The 20108-nt window shown below is 41.9% G+C and overlaps 1 protein-coding gene across 2 annotated transcripts in view; it reads left to right on the top strand.

Annotated features, from left to right (window-relative positions):
- Nucleotides 1–20108, top strand: part of LOC120021912 (synaptic vesicle glycoprotein 2C-like) — a 60762-nt gene that overhangs the window by 14641 nt on the left and 26013 nt on the right. For both annotated transcript variants that reach the window (XM_038965750.1, XM_038965749.1), the window contains exon 2: nucleotides 13795–13975. In XM_038965750.1, coding sequence (XP_038821678.1) covers nucleotides 13795–13975 — 181 coding nt within the window. The remainder of the gene's footprint in view (nucleotides 1–13794; nucleotides 13976–20108) is intronic.

The raw sequence follows: 20108 nt of genomic DNA, 5'->3' as shown, positions 1-20108 counted from the left end.
ACAGAGACAAACTGATATCTTTCCGACAGGTAAGATCTAAACCAGGCCAGAACCGTGTAGACCAATTTGGGTTTCCAGTCTCTCCAAAAGAATGTGGTGATCGATGGTGTCAAAGGCAGCACTAAGGTCTAGTAGCACGAGGACAGATGCAGAGCCTCGGTCTGACGCCATTAAAAGGTCATTTACCACCTTCACAAGTGCAGTCTCAGTGCTATGATGGGGTCTAAAACCAGACTGAAGCATTTCGTATACATTGTTTGTCTTCAGAAAGGCAGTGAGTTGCTGCGTAACAGCTTTTTCTAAAATTTTTGAGAGGAATGGAAGATTCGATATAGGCCGATAGTTTTTTATATTTTCCGGGTCAAGGTTTGGCTTTTTCAAGAGAGGCTTTATCACTGCCACTTTTAGTGAGTTTGGTACACATCCGGTGGATAGAGAGCTGTTTATTATGTTCAACATAGGAGGGCCAAGCACAGGAAGCAGCTCTTTCAGTAGTTTAGTAGGAATAGGATCCAGTATGCAGCTTGAAGGTTTAGAGGCCATGATCATTTTCATCATTGTGTCAAGAGATATAGTACTAAAACACTTAAGTGTCTCTCCCGATCCCAGGCCCTGGCAGAGCTGTGCAGATCCAGGACAGCTAAGCCCTGGAGGAATACGCAGATTCAAAGAGGAGTCCGTAATTTGCTTTCTAATGGTCATGATCTTTTCCTCAAAGAAGTTCATGAATTTATTACTGCTGAAGTGAAAGCCATCCTCTCTTGGGGAATGCTGCTTTTTAGTTAGCTTTGCAACAGTATCAAAAAGAAATTTTGGATTGTTCTTATTTTCCTCGATTAAGTTGGAAAAGTAGGATGATCGAGCAGCAGTGAGGGCTCTTCGGTACTGCACGGTACTGTCTTTCCAAGCTAGTCGGAAGACTTCCAGTTTGGTGTGGCGCCATTTCCGTTCCAATTTCCTGGAAGCTTGCTTCAAAGCTCGGGTATTTTCTGTATACCAGGGAGCTAGTTTCTTATGACAAATGTTTTTCGTTTTTAGGGGTGCAACTGCATCTAGGGTATTGCGCAAGGTTAAATTGAGTTCCTCAGTTAAGTGGTTAACTGATTTTTGTCCTCTGACGTCCTTGGGTAGGCAGAAGGAGTCTGGAAGGGCATCAAGGAATTTTTGTGTTGTCTGAGAATTTATAGCACGACTTTTGATGCTCCTTGGTTGGGGTCTGAGCAGATTATTTGTTGCGATTGCAAACGTAATAAAATGGTGGTCCGATAGTCCAGGATTATGTGGAAAAACATTAAGATCTACAACATTTATTCCATGGGACAAAACTAGGTCCAGAGTATGACTGTGGCAGTGAGTAGGTCCAGAGACATGTTGGACAAAACCCACTGAGTCGATGATGGCTCCGAAATACTTTTGGAGTGGGTCTGTGGACTTCTCCATATGAATATTAAAATCACCAAAAATTAGAATATGATCTGCTATGACTACAAGGTCTGATAGGAATTCAGGGAACTCAGAGAGGAACGCTGTATATGGCCCAGGAGGCCTGTAAACAGTAGCTATAAAAAGTGATTGAGTAGGCTGCATAGATTTCATGACTAGAAGCTCAAAAGACGAAAACGTCATTTTTTTTTTTGTAAATTGAAATTTGCTATCGTAAATGTTAGCAACACCTCCGCCTTTGCGGGATGCACGGGGGATATGGTCACTAGTGTAACCAGGAGGTGAGGCCTCATTTAACACAGTAAATTCATCAGGCTTAAGCCATGTTTCAGTCAGGCCAATCACATCAAGATTATGATCAGTGATTAGTTCATTGACTATGACTGCCTTTGAAGTGAGGGATCTAACATTAAGTAACCCTATTTTGAGATGTGAGGTATCACGATCTCTTTCAATAATGGCAGGAATGGAGGAGGTCTTTATCCTAATAAGATTGCTAAGGCGAACACCGCCATGTTTAGTTTTGCCCAACCTAGGTCGAGGCACAAACACAGTCTCAATGGGTATGGCTGAGCTGACTACACTGGCTGTGCTATTGGCAGACTCCACTAAGCTGGCAGGTTGACTAACAGCCTGCTGCCTGGCCTGCACCCTATTTCATTGTGGAGCTAGAGGAGTTAGAGCCCTATCTATGTTGGTAGATAAGATGAGAGCACCCCTCTAGCTAGGATGGAGTCCGTCACTCCTCAGCAGGTCAGGCTTGGTCCTGTTTGTGGGTGAGTCCCAGAAAGAGGGCCAATTATCTACAAATTCTATCTTTTGGGAGGGGCAGAAAACAGTTTTCAACCAGCGATTGAGTGCTGAGACTGCTGTAGAGCTCATCACTCCCCCTAACTGGGAGGGGGCCAGAGACAATTACTCGATGCCGACACATCTTTCTAGCTGATTTACACGCTGAAGCTATGTTGCACTTGGTGACCTCTGACTGTTTCATCCTAACATCGTTGGTGCCGACGTGGATAACAATATCTCTATACTCTCTATACTCGCCAGATTTAGCTTTAGCCAGCACCATCTTTAGATTAGCCTTAACGTCGGTAGCCCTGCCCCCTGGTAAACAGTGTATGATCGCTGGGTGATTCGTTTTAAGTCTAATACTGCGGGTAATGGAGTCGCCAATGACTAGGGTTTTCAATTTGTCAGAGCTAATGGTTGGAGCCTTCGGCGTCTCAGACCCCGTAGCGGGAGGAGTAGAGACAAGAGAAGACTCAGCCTCAGACTCCGACTCGCTACATAATGGGGAGAACCGGTTGAAAGTTTCTGTCGGCTGAATGAGCGACACCAGTTGAGCATTCCTACAGCATTTCCCTCCAGAAGCCATGAGAAAGTTGTCCGGCTGCGGGGACTGTGCGGGGGGGTTTATACTAACGTTACTGTCTGTACTTACTGGTGGCACAGACGCTGTTTCTTCCTTTCCTACACTGAAATTACCCTTGCCTAACGATTGCGTCTGAAGCTGGGCTTGTAGCACAGCTATCCTCGCCGTAAGGCGATCGTTCTCCTGTATATTATGAGTACAGCGACTGCAATTAGAAGACATCATGTTAATGTTACTACTTAGCTTCGGCTGTTGAAGGTGCTGACGAACCATGTCCAGATAAAGCGTCCGGAGTGAAAAAGTTGAATGAGGGAAAAAAGTTGCGATGGAAAAACTAAAAATATAAACGGTAATTAAAAACAAAAAAAAACAAAACGTAAAGTTGTCAGCTAGCAAAGTAAAGTTGGCAGCAAAACGCACAGCAACAAAACGCACAGCAACACGTCTGCAAATTCAACAGGAAGTGACGTGTTGAATTTGATGTAAACAAATTTGAGCTGGTTCTGTAAAATGTCTCTCCCTCCCTCTCTGTGTCTCACTGCTATTAGGTGATTGTGAGGGTGAGATATTACTGTGAGGTAGTATAATCGCTACGGTATTGTGTTTCTCTCTGCAGTTTAGCCATGCTTAGCTGGCTCAGTTAAACCCGCTTGACTGAGGAGAACAGAGAGGAGGAGGAGGAGAGAGCAGGAGACTACGGTTGAGCCTGCCTCCCTACAAAACACTCTGACACACTTCAAATCTCTCCTCCTCTCTTCCTGTCTTCACTCCTCCTCTCCCTCCAACTATCTTCTCTGTGTTCTGTTGAAGGTTTGAGTCAGGGTCAGTGGATAGACACAGCAGGGGTCAGCAGAGAATGATTGGAGATGTGTGTGTCTGTGTGTGTGTGTGTCTGTGTGTGTCTGTGTGTGTGTGTTAATCAACACAATGGGGTGATAAATTGGCTGAACTGGAGCTTGAGGTCAACTAATTAAAGCATACAGGGATAAAGCACCAACGCTGTGCGTGTGTCTCTGTGTGTCTTTGTGTGTGTGTGTGTGTGTGTGTGTGTGTGTGTGTGTGTGTGTGTGTGTGTGTGTGTGTGTGTGTGTGTGTGTGTGTGTGTGTGTGTGTGTGTGTGTGTGTGTGTGTGTGTGTGTGTGTGTGTGTGTGTGTGTGTGTCGTTGTGGGTGTGTGAAATGGATGGGTTAAGCTGAAAAAACTGACAGACACAAACCAGCTCACAGTCTGATGTCAAGTGTTCAGTCCACCCTGGCCTGCCCCCTCCTGTCAGTAGGCTAGTGAAGACTGGGGGCTGCAGGCAGGCAGGAGGCAGGATGCTAATACAAGTGTCTGCCTCAACATGATAATGGACTGCTTTGTTTCCTGACAGGCCTCCTGTCTCTGTGTGTGCCTGCGTGTGTGTGTGTGTGTGTGTGTGTGCCTGCGTTCGTGCGTGCCTGTGAATGTGTGTGTAATACTGGCATTTTCTCAAATGAATCAGAATCAAAAGACACTGAACCAAAATATAAATGCAACATGTCAAATGTTGGTCCCATGTTTCATGAGCTGAAATAAAAGAAGCAAGAAATGTTCCATATTCACAGAAAGCTTATTCTTCTCAAATTTTGTGCACAAATTTGTTTACATCCCTGTCAGTGAGCATTTCTCCTTTGCCAAGATAATCCATCCACCTGACAGGTGTGGCATATCAAGAAGCTGATTAAACAGCATAATCAATACACAGGTGCACCTTGTGCTGGGGACAATAAAAGGCCACTCCAAAATGTGCAGTTTTGTCACACAACACAATGCCACAGATGTATCCAGTTTTGAGGGAGGGAGTGCAATTGGCATGCAATTGGCATGCTGACTGCAGGAATGTCCACCAAAGCTGTTGCCAGAGAATTTAATGTAAATGTTCACACCATAAGTCGTTTTAGAGAATTTGGCAGTACGTCCAACCGGCCTCACAACCACAGACTACGTGTAACCACGCCAGTCCCGGACCGCCACATCTGGCTTCTTCACCTGCGGGATCGTCTGAGACCAGCCAACCGGACAGCTGATGAAACTGTGGGTTTGCACAACCGAAGAACAAACAAACTGTTGCACAAACAAACTGTCAGAAACCGTCTCAGGGATGTTCATCTGCATGCTCGACTTCCTCACCAGGGTCTTGATCTGACTGCAGTTTGCTGTGGTAACCAACTTCAGTGGGCAAATGCTCAACTTCGGTGGCCACTGGCATACTGGAGAAGTGTGCTCTTCACGGATTAATCCCAGTTTGAACTATTCTGGGCAGATGGCAGACAGCGTCTATAGGGGGCGAGCAGTTTGCTGATGTCAACGCTGTGAACAGAGAGCCCCATGGTGGCGGTGGGGTTATGGTATTGGCAGGCATAAACTTCAGACAACAAACATAATATCATTTTATCAATGGCAATTTGAAAGCACAGAGATCGTGATTCTGAGGCCCATTGTCGTGTCATTCATCCACCACCATCACCTCATGTTTCAGCATGATAATGCACGGCCCCATGTCACAAGGACCTGTACACAATTCCTGGAAGCTGAAAATGTCCCAGTTCTTCCATGGGCTGCATACTCACCAGGCATGTCACCCATTGAGCATGATTGGGATGCCCTGGATCGACGTGTACGACAGCGTGTTCCAGTTCCCGCCAATATCCAGAAACTTCGCACAGCCATTGAAGAGGAGTGGGACAACATTCCACAGGCCACAATCAACAGCCTGATCAACGCTATGTCGCGCTGCATGAGGCAAATGGTGGTCACACCAGATACTGACTGGTTTTCTGATCCACGTCACTACCTTTTTTTTTAAAGCTATCTCTGACCAACAGATGCATATCTGTATTCCCAGTCATGTGAAATCCATAGATTAGGGCCTAATTATTTATTTAAATTGACTGATTTCCTTATGTGAACTGTAACTCAGTAAAATCTTTATATTTTTATATTTTTGTTCGGTGTCATTTAGAACAGTTGTAAGATGATATAACTGTATTCCTTCTCTACACCATTCTAATATTCCTTGTAATAGATGCTCTCAGACAGACCTGTCAATCAAACGTCAACCTCAGGGGATTCCCGGAATCTTGGGGGAATCCCTTAAGAACCCCGGAATGCACCCAATGTTCCAGTTCCGGAATTACTCAGCTGTTTCTCTCTGTTGTCGCCCTTCTCTCCTCTTCTCCACTCCTCCTCTCTCATCCTCTCCTCCTTTCTTTTTATCCTCTCATCCGTGCTGAGAGTGTAGTGGCGAGGAGCGTAGCGTGGACGGGGAATTATGCTTACGCATAAGAGCTAATTACCATAGAGACAAACCCACCGCGCCGCTCCCCGCTTGACGCTTACTGCTCCCGTCTCGTCTGGCGGAGATAGCAGCAGCAGCTAAAGTTGAGTTAGTGAAGTATTCCCTCTGGGTTGGAGGCAGAGCTGCACACTGTACCGTACCGTTGGAGAGGAGAGAGATAGACAGTCTGCAGAAATATCTCTCTAAAGTCTATGATTAGTTTCTAATTCAGTTGGACTAAATGCAGCGTTATTTGATGAATGCTTCCTACGCAGTCATTTGTAATGGAAGTCAACTCTGAAACTGTGTTTGTGTGTCTGTGTATGAATCACATCGTTCAGATGTGAGGGTTTTGATTTGATTAGGATCTCTTTTAGTCCCCATTTGGACTAATCTTCCAGGAGTCCTTAAACATTAAAATACAATTTATAATACATTCACATTTTCACATATAACACGCTGTTACAAACAGACATAATACACGGACATGTTGACCAGATAAACACTCTAACAATCTGAAAAGATAGATTGATTCCTTAATCTACCATAGTCCTGCACAACCTTCCAATGTATTATATTTAAATGGTTTTAAAGTATTATTTGAATTTATATATTGAAAGGTTTCTGGTTTGCTCAGATACATTATTACATTTCTTTATTAGTTTTGAATCGACATTTTATTTTGCCTATTTTTCTTTACTGTCTGGATAACACATAGATGGTGGACAGTCTATTCCTAGTATTTACTGAATGACTGTCTCTTACTAACTGAATACTGTTGTGAATAGAGTTTGGCCGTTTTAAATGGTGTATATTAGGAAATAAAATAAGCATGTTTATTTCTCAATTATCTTGTTGATCAAATTACCACCCAAGAGCATTGTGCAAGACTGCAACAGAAGAACCATATCTCCACCTTCAAACAATCCTTGCTGCTTTGTTCTGTACTATCTGCATCCTCCTAATTTAACTTGCTGATGCATTTTCCCAGAACACAGAACAATAGTTCACCTGACTCCCAATTAATGTTTTGAGACGACCATGATAAGCAGTTGTCTAGCTGCACTCCTAGTAGTTTGGTTTCTGCCACTTCCTCAAGTTGTACTCCCCCCCCCCCCCCCCATGCTTAACTGTATCCCATGCTGTGTTGGCCTTTTCCTGGTGGAACAGGCCAACATAACCTTGGTTTTCATGGTGTTCAGAACAAGTTGGTTCCGGCAAACCCACTCCCTGATATTTCCCAGATCTACTTGTAGAGCTTGCTGTACCTGTTGAACCGATTGTATTGCTGTATAAATTGTAGTATCATCTGCAAATATAGTAGCTTGAGCTTCAAGGTCGTTGGTGTACTAAGTAAAGAAGTGGCCCAAGGCAGCTCCCTGCAGTGTGTCAGTTAGATATGATTGTATCCAATTCAATGCTGCCTCCTTAAAACCATCATGCATTAATTTTGTCAAAATGATTTTATGATCCACTAAATCAAATACTGCACTAAAATCTAAAAATAATACACCCACAAACCTGCCATTATCCATAACATTGAGCCACTGGTCAGTCATGTCAACCAATGCAGTGGTAGTGGAATGGTTTGTGCGATAAGCATGGTGATTGGCTGTGATCAGATCCTTTTTCTCCATGACCTCCTATATGTGTCTACTCACAATACCCTCCAACATCTTACTGAGTGAAGGGAGTAGACTAATTGGTTGACTATTGGCAGTAGTAATGGGTTATTTGCTGTCTTTCGGAATAGGACACAGTTTAGCACGCTTCCATACATTTGCAAACATCCCCTTTTCCAGTGACCAATTAAATATGTATTTCAGTGGAGCTGCAATCTGGGGAGCAGCATAGTGAAGTGAAACATTGTCCATAAGATCATAACCTGTAGATTTACCATTGGGTAATGACTTCAATAGGTTTAACACCACCTCTACTGATGCCATTTGTAGACTAAAAGAGCAGGTTTTTTGCTCATAATATGATCATCAATCCATTGGACAATAGCTTGTTTGGAGGAATGGGTGTTCACATTATCGCTCAGTAAATACGTTTTCTTTGTCAAGAAATCTGCAAAATGATTGGTAATATCAACTGGTTATGTTGTTGTTCTCCCGTCAACCTCCACACTAGATGGACATGATGAAATAGATGTACCAAGTAAGCCCTTCACTGTATTCTATACCTTTAAAAAAAAAAAATTCTTACAACAATAAAAGCATTTTTGTCCCCCAGAAAATGTCTAATGATTTAATTTAACTGCGTAATTGCGTAGTGTTCTATAATTCTGTTAATCAGTTTCTAGTTTGGATTTGGCTGCTAAGACATTTTTACATATTTCTTTGAGGAAATGCCTCACCCAGTTGATCATCAATCCATGGAGATGGACGAGCCCCAACTGTACTCTTTCTTACTGGGGCATGATGGTCCATTACCTCAGTGAGCAAATCAATAAAACATTCTGTAGTGTGATTTAAATCATCCTCTAGATAAATCAGCTCCCAGGGTACAGCAGCCAAATCATTTTGAAATAGCTCATGATTAAATGTCTTAACATTTCTCTTGACCACAATCCTTGGGGGTTTCTTTGGAACCTTGGTGTTCATGGTTATGGTCACAATATTATGGTCTGTCCAGCCCACTGGCATTGATCTGTCTTTTAAGCATTGCAATGGTATATTACAGAAGATCAGATCAATGCACGTGTCCGAACTGTGACCCAACTTAGTTGATGATCTAGTAGTATCATTAACCTGTTGTTTCAAACCACAACTCTCGGCATATCTCATCAATTTAGTTCCATTTGATTTATTATGATCCTTCCAATTTATATTAAAATCACCCAAGATAAATACATCTCTGTTACTATCTGTGGCCTGGTCAAACCCAGTACATAAGTCATCCAGATAGGACACCTTAGAGCTAGGAGGTATATTCACACATCCTACCTATATGGCTGCCTGGTGAGGCAGATGTACTTCAGCCCATAGTGCCACTATTTGACATACATTAAGGTCATCCCTCCTCTTAAAAGGTATATGATTCTGAATATACAGTGCTACACCCCCACCAGTCCTATTCCTGTCCCTTCTCAGTAGACTATATCCTTGAATGTTCATTTGCCCATCGTTTACTGTTGCATCCAAATGCGTTTCGGTCAAAGCTAAAATATGAATATTATTTATGTTGACCAAGTTAAAAACCTCATGTATTTTGTTAGGAAGGCTACATACATTAACCTGAGCTATATGCAGCCCTTTCCTTATCAAGTGGAGATCAATAGAGCATGTATTCGTTATAGTTTAAATTGTCATGATACACTACAACACACAAACTCAGATTTGAACATTGGATTAAAATAGCCAGGGAGTTCCTCTAGAGTCCTGATATAGCTGGATTAAAATAGCCAGGGAGTTACTCTAGAGTCCTGATACAGTTGGATTAACATAGCCAGGGAGTTACTCTAGAGTCCTGATGTAGTTGGATTAACATAGCCAGGGAGTTACTCTAGAGTCCTGATGTAGTTGGATTAACATAGCCAGGGAGTTACTCTAGAGTCCTGATGTAGTTGGATTAACATAGCCAGGGAGTTACTCTAGAGTCCTGATACAGTTGGATTAAAATAGCCAGGGAGTTACTCTAGTCCTGATATAGCTGGATTAAAATAGCCAGGGAGTTACTCTCGAGTCCTGATATAGCTGGATTAAAACAGCCAGGGAGTTACTCTATAGTCCTGATATAGCTGGATTAAAATAGCCAGGGGGTTACTCTAGAGTCCTGATGTAGTTGGATTAACATAGCCAGGGAGTTACTCTAGAGTCCTGATGTAATTGGATTAAAATAGCCAGGGAGTTACTCTAGAGTCCCGATACAGTTGGATTAACATAGCCAGGGAGTTACTCTAGAGTCCTGATACAGTTGGATTAACATAGCCAGGGAGTTACTCTAGAGTCCTGATATAGTTGGATTAACATATCCAGGGAGTTACTCTAGACTCAGTTTTTTTTCTCCTTTCATTGATCTCCGTGGGGAAGTGATCATTCATTCCAAAATCAGTGTTTCTGAGTTCTCTGCCCCTGCTCTTCGCCATTTCATGTTGCTTAAAATGTTCAAAACATTTGGCCTTACCCATTCTATGGACTCTGGAGAAAGTGACATGACACACAACGTCAGTGGGCAGTTTCAGTTGAGTTGACCTAGGGTCTCGGACAGTGTCCTCACAGCTTCTGCTGTTGTCATTCTCCAGTATCCCTGAAAAGATTAGATTGTCCCGCATTGATCGACACTGTACGTCAAGCAAGGTTTCTTTAAGTTGTTTGTTTTCCCTCTGCACCACCTCCACCTTGCCATGAAGAGTCTACAGTACCTTTCAGCTCCGTGTTCTCTTTCCTTAGATCATCAATCTGACATTGGCTGAATTCTAGACTGGCACATAATGCATTGATGTCCTCTCGTAGTATATCCAATATATCAAGTTTGGCAAGCCTTTCATTGATGGATTTCAGCAAGTCATCATCCATATCAGTAAACCCCTCCCCACCCTCCTGATTTGCTGTCGTTAGACTCTAGTTCCGATTCTTCTCTGAGATCTTTGATTGGACAAAACTCTTAAGAAAGCAAAGCAAGTCTGGATCATTCATACTGTTGGGTGGAGATAAATACTGTACATGTGTGGGTAAGGGGTAAAGACTGGGGTGTCACTGTGGGAAAGTCTCAAATGACAACCTATTTTGTCCCAGGAACAAGGAATATAGGGTATCATTTGGGATGCAGTCTGAGGTTCTACTACACCCTGACCCCTGGTTGAACCCTACAGGAAATCACCTCGTCCGGAAAAGGTTGTTTACTATACTCTGATACCAGCCCAGCTGTGGGGAGTCATAAAGTAAATTAGGTGTTGTTAGCCGATACCATGGACTGTGTCTCTGCATTGCTCCTGAGTGGCACAGCGGTCTAAGGCACTGCATCTCAGTGTTAGAGGCGTCAATATAGACTCTGGTTCGATTCCAGGCTGTATCACAGCTGACCGTTATTGGGAGTCCCATACGGCGGCACACAATTGGCCCAGCGTTGTCCGGGTTAGGATTTGGCCGGGGTAGGCCAACTTTGTAAATAAGAATTTGTTCTTAACTGACTTGCCTAGTTAAAAAAAATTTAAACAGAGAGGTGCTGGGCTCTGGGCTTCCCGGCAGCGATGGGGAACAGCATCTGTGAACAATCGCCTCTCCCCATAAAAACAGATTAGCATTTTTATTAGCATATCTAGACTCTGGCTGAGTGAAGTGGATTATTTACTGCCCCCCACCCGCCTCCATTTCCCAGTGTCCACTGGGACTGGAAGAGAGATCACACTTACTTCCTGTGGAAAAACAACCTTATCTGATAGTTTATAGGTCAGTCAATGCTCGCTTATCAAATGCTGTGGTCAGAACATAGTACCGTTGAAATTCAGTTAGTGTTGAGTCTTCCATAGTGAGGTTCAGTTAGTGTTTAGGCTTCCATAGTGAGGTTCAGTTAGTGTTGAGTCTTCCATAGTGAGGTTCAGTTAGTGTTGAGTCTTCCATAGTGAGGTTCAGTTAGTGTTGAGGCTTCCATAGTGAGGTTCAGTTAGTGTTTAGGCTTCCATAGTGAGGTTCAGTTAGTGTTGAGTCTTCCATAGTGAGGTTCAGTTAGTGTTGAGTCTTCCATAGTGAGGTTCAGTTAGTGTTTAGGCTTCCATAGTGAGGTTCAGTTAGTGTTTAGGCTTTCATAGTGAGGTTCAGTTAGTGTTTAGGATTCCATAGTGAGGTTCAGTTAGTGTTTAGGCTTCCATAGTGAGGTTCAGTTAGTGTTGAGGCTTACATAGTGAGGTTCAGTTAGTGTTGAGGCTTCCATAGTGAAGTTCAGTTAGTGTTTAGGCTTCCATAGTGAAATTCAGTTAGTGTTTAGGCTTCCATAGTGAGGTTCAGTTAGTGTTGAGGCTTCCATAGTGAAATTCAGTTAGTGTTTAGGCTTCCATAGTGAGGTTCAGTTAGTGTTGAGGCTTCCATAGTGAAGTTCAGTTAGTGTTTAGGCTTCCATAGTGAGGTTCAGTTAGTGTTGAGGCTTCCATAGTGAGGTTCAGTTAGTGTTGAGGCTTCCATAGTGAGGTTCAGTTAGTGTTGAGGCTTCCATAGTGAGGTTCAGTTAGTGTTGAGGCTTCCATAGTGAAATTCAGTTAGTGTTTAGGCTTCCATAGTGAGGTTCAGTTAGTGTTGAGTCTTCCATAGTGAGGTTCAGTTAGTGCTGAGGCTTCCATAGTGAGGTTCAGTTAGTGTTGAGGCTTCCATAGTGAGGTTCAGTTAGTGTTTAGGCTTCCATAGTGAGGTTCAGTTAGTGTTGAGTCTTCCATAGTGAGGTTCAGTTAGTGTTGAGTCTTCCATAGTGAGGTTCAGTTAGTGTTGAGGCTTCCATAGTGAGGTTCAGTTAGTGTTGATTCTTCCATAGTAAGGTTCAGTTAGTGTTGAGGCTTCCATAGTAAGGTTCAGTTAGTGTTGATTCTTCCATAGTGAGGTTCAGTTAGTGTTGAGGCTTCCATAGTAAGGTTCAGTTAGTGTTGAGTCTTCCATAGTGAGATTCAGTTAGTGTTGAGTCTTCCATAGTGAGATTCAGTTAGTGTTGAGGCTTCCATAGTGAGGTTCAGTTAGTGTTGAGGCTTCCATAGTGAGGTTCAGTTAGTGTTGAGTCTTCCATAGTGAGGTTCAGTTAGTGTTGAGTCTTCCATAGTGAGGTTCAGTTAGTGTTGAGTCTTCCATAGTGAGGTTCAGTTAGTGTTGAGGCTTCCATAGTGAGGTTCAGTTAGTGTTGAGTCTTCCATAGTGAGGTTCAGTTAGTGTTGAGTCTTCCATAGTGAGGTTCAGTTAGTGTTTAGTCTTCCATAGTGAGGTTCAGTTAGTGTTGAGTCTTCCATAGTGAGATTCAGTTAGTGTTGAGTCTTCCATAGTGAGATTCAGTTAGTGTTGAGGCTTCCATAGTGAGGTACAGTTAGTGTTGAGGCTTCCATAGTGAGGTTCAGTTAGTGTTTAGGCTTCCATAGTGAGGTTCAGTTAGTGTTGAGGCTTCCATAGTGAGGTTCAGTTAGTGTTGAGGCTTCCATAGTAAGGTTCAGTTAGTGTTGATTCTTCCATAGTGAGGTTCAGTTAGTGTTGTAGCTTCATGGCTGCCTCTGTGTTCTTTATTAGGTTTGTCTGTCTGCAGGTCCCCAGGCAAATCAGATCGATTGGATCTCTGTGACCCCTCAGTGGTTTATCAATGACTGGGAAATGACAAGCCTGGTTAAATCACATAACTCTTTCTGCTCTGGACTCCACTAATACAGTCAGACATGCAGCGATACTGATACAGTTGCTGTGTGTGAGACACACCGGCTTCTCTGTGTGGGACTGTGTTTGTGTCCTCCCTAGTCAGCAGTTTGCCTGAAAAGCCATTTTGGTCCAGATGGTTCAGATCATTTTCAAGTGCTGCAAATCTAGAAGTGTCAAGTAAAAAGTTAACACTAAATACATTTTCTCTCTCCTTTTATCCAACCTAATTATCTTCCCTCTCGTCCTGCCCCCCTCTCCCTCCCCCGCTTCTCTCTCCCGCTCTCTTTTTCTATCGTTCATTCTCTTTTTTTTTCTTTCGATCTCGCTCCTCTCCCTCTCCCTCCTCTCTGCAGGCAGCATAGTGTACCTGGGGATGATGATGGGGGCATTCTTCTGGGGGGGTCTGTCGGACAAGGTGGGCCGTAAACAGTGTCTGCTTATCGCTATGTCGGTCAACGGCTTCTTCTCCTTCCTCTCCTCCTTCGTCCAGGGGTACGGCATGTTTCTCTTCTGCCGCATGCTCTCCGGCTTCGGGTGAGTGTTGTCTGATTTGTTCTGTTCTATTCTTTTCTATTCTATTCTACTATTCTAAAATACTCTACTCTTCTCTACTGTACTCTACTCTGTTGTGTTCTTTTCTATTCCATTCTACTATACTATACTATAATATACAGTGTTCTATTCTATTCTACTCTATTACAGTCCTTTATAATGTGGCTTCCCACTGTCTTGAAAAACAGTTCATTTCCCTTCGCTCTTCCAGAACACCATTACGTTCTACTAAATTGTTCTTGAACACTCTCCATCACTAATAGTCTTCCATGATGACATTGTGTTCTTGGTTGAGAGTTAGTGGTCCTCCACTCAATATCTCGCTATATCTCTATATCTCTCTCTATGTCTATATATATCTCTATATCTCTCTCTAAGTCTCTATATCTCTATATATTGCTATATCTCTCTCTATATCTCTATCTCTCTACAGTATATCTCTCTATATATCTCTATATCTCTCTCTAAATCTCTATCTTTCTACAGTATATCTCTCTATATTTCTATCTCTCTATATATCTCTCTAAATCTCTACATCTCTCTATTTCTATATCTCGATATCTCTGTATCTCTCTATATCTCTATCTCTCTAAATATCTCTAAATCTCTCTGTATCTCTCTATACCTCTACATCTCTCTATATATCTCTATATCTCTATCTCTCTCTATCTCTCTATATCTCCCTATGTCTCTCTATATCTCCCCATGTCTCTCTATATCTCTATATCTCTATATAGCTTTATATCTCTCTTTATCTCTCTCTCTCTATATCTCTATATCTCTCTCTACCTCTCTAAATCTCTATCTCTCTCTATTTCTCTCTCTATTTCTCTAAATCTCTATCTCTCTCTATGTCTCTCTATCTCTCTCTCTATCTCTCTTTATCTGTCTATATCTCTCTCTATCTTTCTATAACTCTATCTCCCTATATCTCCCTATATCTCCCTATATCTGTCTGTCTGTCTGTCTGTCTGTCTGTCTGTCTGTCTGTCTGTCTGTCTGTCTGTCTGTCTGTCTGTCTGTCTGTCTGTCTGTCTGTCTGTCTGTCTGTCTGTCTGTCTGTCTGTCTGTCTGTCTGTCTGTCTGTCTGTCTGTCTGTCTGTCTGTCTGTCTGTCTGTCTGTCTGTCTGTCTGTGTGTGTCTGTATCTCCCTCTCTATGTCTTCCTCTCTATGTCTCCCTCTCTCTCTGTCTCTCTATGTCTCTCCCTCTCTCTCTATGTCTCTACACTCTTAGAAAGAAAGGTGATATCTAGTACCTGAAAGAGTTCTTTGGCTCTCCCCACAGGAGAACCCTTTTTGGTTCCAAGTAGAACTCTTTTGAGGTCCATGTAGAACCCTTTCCATAGAGGTTTCTAACTGGAACCTGTAACCAAAAAGAGTTATCCTATGGGGACAGCCGCAGAACCCTTTTGGAATCCTTTTCTCTAAGGGTGTAGTCCTCCAAAGTCAGAGAACAGGACAGGAGGTTATTCTAACTGTCTGGCATCAGCCCATCCCCTGAGTGGAAGACAGAAAGAACAGAGAGAAACACAAATGTTAGCTAAACATTCACAGCAGACTAAATGTCTTTAAGTTTCTGTTTATGACTGATTAAAAGTCGGTTCATAGGTCACAAGATGTCTCAGACTTTGACAGTGGAAAGAATTTTCTTTTGTTGTTGTCCTCAGTAAATAAAATAAAAACATTGCTAAGATGCATTGGTCAAAACTGAAGTTACATTGTCAAAACTTGTCACACAGTCAGCGAAACAGAAGTGTATGTGGACCAAACTGTAAATCATTTTTCATTGCTTTCATACAAAATGCATTCAATGACCACATTCTCCGAAATCCATGAACTCTTTTCTCATTCATACTTCACCACCTGCAAAACTATATATTTGCAGCACATGTTTTCAAATGCTAACACACTGTTTCCAAAACTGTTAAAAACACATTCAAAACAGAATGATGGCAAATGTCGTGCATTTCTGCAGTAACCAGATTGAAACATATAGAAAATCTCAGCAGAAAATTGAATCATTCCGAACGCAGCTGATTGCAATTTCAGCTGAAAGCCTTACCTGTCCTGTTTTAAGTCTCGTTACCATACAGACAAAAGAGGACGGCTTCGGAATGATTTAGTTTGGAAACATGGATCAAGGAAGACAGGTTGGTGGGGAAAGAAGAGTGGCAGGAGAGGGAGAATGCGTGGAGGACAAAGGAGAGGAAGACCAAGAGCGGTGGTCACTGATGAGATAAGGGCCACAATTATTGACCATGTTGTAAACCATGGTCTCTCTTTGAGAGAGGCCGGTTTAAGGGTGCAACCAAATCTGCAGCGTTCAACAGTTGCATCAATAGTACGAATTTTCCAGCAAAACAACAGGTGAGATGTGCATCCTTCAATGATAATTGAACTACATATTACAGTACAATACAGTATGTTCACATTTTTACATGTACTGACATTTTGAAATATATTGATTGTTTTGTGTTTTTCAGTAGGATCCAAAGGTTGCCTCCCACAGGAGGGAGAGGCAGAATATTATCAGATGTGCAGGAAATTGCCATTGTTGACATGGTAATTGGCAACAATAAAATAAAACTGTGTGAAATTCAGGACAGAGTGCTGGCAGGCAGACAATATCACTTTTGGGAATGTGAATACGGTCAGCACAACGATAATTGCCAGAGTCCTAGAGTAACCTAAAATAAGGATGAAGCAGTTGTACACTGTACCCTTTGAGAAAAACGGTGAACGTGTGAAAGAACTCCGGTATCAATATGTCCAGGTAAGATGTCTGTTCAATAACCAAACAGGGTACATACACAGCTATGCATAATGTAAAGTACTGTAAAACTGTGGATTTACTGTATTTTAGAGAGTAATGGAGATGGAAGCCAGGCAAACTGCACATACATTCATCTTTGTAGATGAAGCTGGTTACAACCTGGCAAAAACACGCCGCAGGTTAAGAAATGTGATTGGACAGAGAGCAAATGTGGATGTCCCAGGCCAGAGAGGCACTAACATCACCATGTGTGCAGCACTGTCCAATGATGGTTTGCTGTTACACAAACCACTCATTGGCCCCTACAATTCAGAGAGGCTCATTTCTTTTCTGGAGGACCTGCATAATCAACTTGTGCCAGCGGAGGAGAGAGGGGCAAGAAACTCCCCTACCTTCATTGCTGTGTGGGATAATGTGGCATTCCACCACTCTGCTGCAGTCAGACTGGCTTGCTGCACATCCCAGGATGTCAGTTCTATTCCTGCCTCCATTCTCCCCCTTCCTAAACCCCATAGAGGAGTTTTTCTCTGCGTGGAGGTGGAAGGTGGAAGACCACCATCCACATGACCAGATGTCCTTACTGGACATGAATGCGGGGTGTGAAGACATTTCTCCTGAAGACTGCCAGGGTTGGATTAGACATTCCAGAAGATACTTTCAAAGATGCATCGCCAGAGAAGACATACGATGTAATGTTGATGAGAACTTGTGGCCAAATGCAGGAGAGAGGGAGAACTTGAATCCTCACAGTACTGTACAGTATGAGTGATTATACTATACATGTTGATGAGAACTAGAACCCTCACAGTACTGTACAGTATGAGTGTTATACTATACATGTTGATGAGAACTAGAACCCTCACAGTACTGTACAGTATGAGTGATTATACTATACATGTTGATGAGAACTAGAACCCTCACAGTACTGTACAGTATGAGTGATTATACTATACATGTTGATGAGAACTAGAACCCTCACAGTACTGTACAGTATGAGTGTTATACTATACATGTTGATGAGAACTAGAACCCTCACAGTACTGTACAGTATGAGTGATTATACTATACATGTTGATGAGAACTAGAACCCTCACAGTACTGTACAGTATGAGTGATTATACTATACATGTTGATGAGAACTAGAACCCTCACAGTACTGTACAGTATGAGTGTTATACTATACATGTTGATGAGAACTAGAACCCTCACAGTACTGTACAGTATGAGTGATTATATTATACATGTTGATGAGAACTAGAACCCTCACAGTACTGTACAGTATGAGTGATTATACTATACATGTTGATGAGAACTAGAACCCTCACAGTACTGTACAGTATGAGTGATTATACTATACATGTTGATGAGAACTAGAACCCTCACAGTACTGTACAGTATGAGTGATTATATTATACATGTTGATGAGAACTAGAACCCTCACAGTACTGTACAGTATGAGTGATTATACTATACATGTTGATGAGAACTAGAACCCTCACAGTACTGTACAGTATGAGTGTTATACTATACATGTTGATGAGAACTAGAACCCTCACAGTACTGTACAGTATGAGTGATTATACTATACATGTTGATGAGAACTAGAACCCTCACAGTACTGTACAGTATGAGTGATTATACTATACATGTTGATGAGAACTAGAACCCTCACAGTACTGTACAGTATGAGTGATTATACTATACATGTTGATGAGAACTAGAACCCTCACAGTACTGTACAGTATGAGTGTTATACTATACATGTTGATGAGAACTAGAACCCTCACAGTACTGTACAGTATGAGTGTTATACTATACATGTTGATGAGAACTAGAACCCTCACAGTACTGTACAGTATGAGTGATTATACTATACATGTTGATGAGAACTAGAACCCTCACAGTACTGTACAGTATGAGTGTTATACTATACATGTTGATGAGAACTAGAACCCTCACAGTACTGTACAGTATGAGTGATTATACTATACATGTTGATGAGAACTAGAACCCTCACAGTACTGTACAGTATGAGTGATTATACTATACATGTTGATGAGAACTAGAACCCTCACAGTACTGTACAGTATGAGTGATTATACTATACATGTTGATGAGAACTAGAACCCTCACAGTACTGTACAGTATGAGTGATTATACTACATGTTGATGTTTTTTTTGTTGTAATTATTATTTCAGCCCTGGAATTTCAGGATTTTTTATTTTTTACCTTTTATTTTTCACAAGTAAATTACTATTTGCGAAGATATAGAACAAATAAAGGCTATTGAAACAAATTGCTGCATTTCTGATTCATTCTTGTTACATATACTTTACTACAGTCAATAAAGTGATAAGGTGATATTCTTATTCTATAATGAAATACTGATTTATGTGAAAAATCATTCAAACTTCAAAGAGAAGTTCACCATTTATGTAATGCTCCCTATTAGTGTTTTGTAGGTCAGTGTGTTATGAGTGACAACGTATGCTTTCTGAGTGAGAACTGTTGCCAGTGTTATGGTTGAACGATCTTTTTTTGAGACATGTATGAAGTGTTTTGGTGGTTTGAGTGAGTTTTGGAGGTGAGATTAGCTGTTTGGCCAAGATGCATGTTGGTAATGCAGACTGACGAGTTTTGAAAAAGTGGCTTCAGTATTGACCGATGCTTGTTAGCGATTGAAGAAAACTGTAAACAAGAAAATAGAGACATTGATACTACATACAGACTTTTGCAAAATGGAAAAAAAGGTCTGCAAAAAGATGAATAACCAGATGATATATAGACTTTGACAGAATATATGCCCTTTGCTCTTAGCTAAAACACTCTCTGCACGATTAGCTGGTGATTGTTGCACATGATTATTCATAGCCTGTCCTGGCTCTCCGGTGGGTTTACATTAAAAGTAGCTGTAATTGAATCTGAGACAGCCTGTTTTAACCTCAGGGGATTCATAAATCATAGGACTGTTTCTAAAGCAGGGTTTCACTTGGACAGAGCAACACAATGGATTTACACTCAGCTGTGTGTGCATGTGTGTGCGTGTGTGTAAGCCTGTGTGTGTTGTGTGCACGTGTGTGTTCGTGCGTGTGTATCATAGACTTCACCTTACTGCAGCTCCACTCTACCAGACCTACTTATCCTCAACATGTTCTATCTAATACAATACCTGTCTTTTATTTCCATGTCGATTTAAAGACTCTTCTCTCCTCTCTTCAATAGCCACCAGCTGGTGGTTTCCACTACTTGTCAGAGGAATGGTACCTACTACCATTTCACTAGAATTGCTACACTTACAGGTAGCTTATACTCACTTCCACTCTATTCTCAATAAGACAGA

Source organism: Salvelinus namaycush, chromosome 26 (assembly GCF_016432855.1).
Source record: "Salvelinus namaycush isolate Seneca chromosome 26, SaNama_1.0, whole genome shotgun sequence".
NCBI classification, from domain to species: domain Eukaryota; kingdom Metazoa; phylum Chordata; class Actinopteri; order Salmoniformes; family Salmonidae; genus Salvelinus; species Salvelinus namaycush.
The sequence above is the reverse complement of the archived record's forward strand: the minus strand, read 5'-3'. Positions and strand labels throughout refer to the sequence as shown.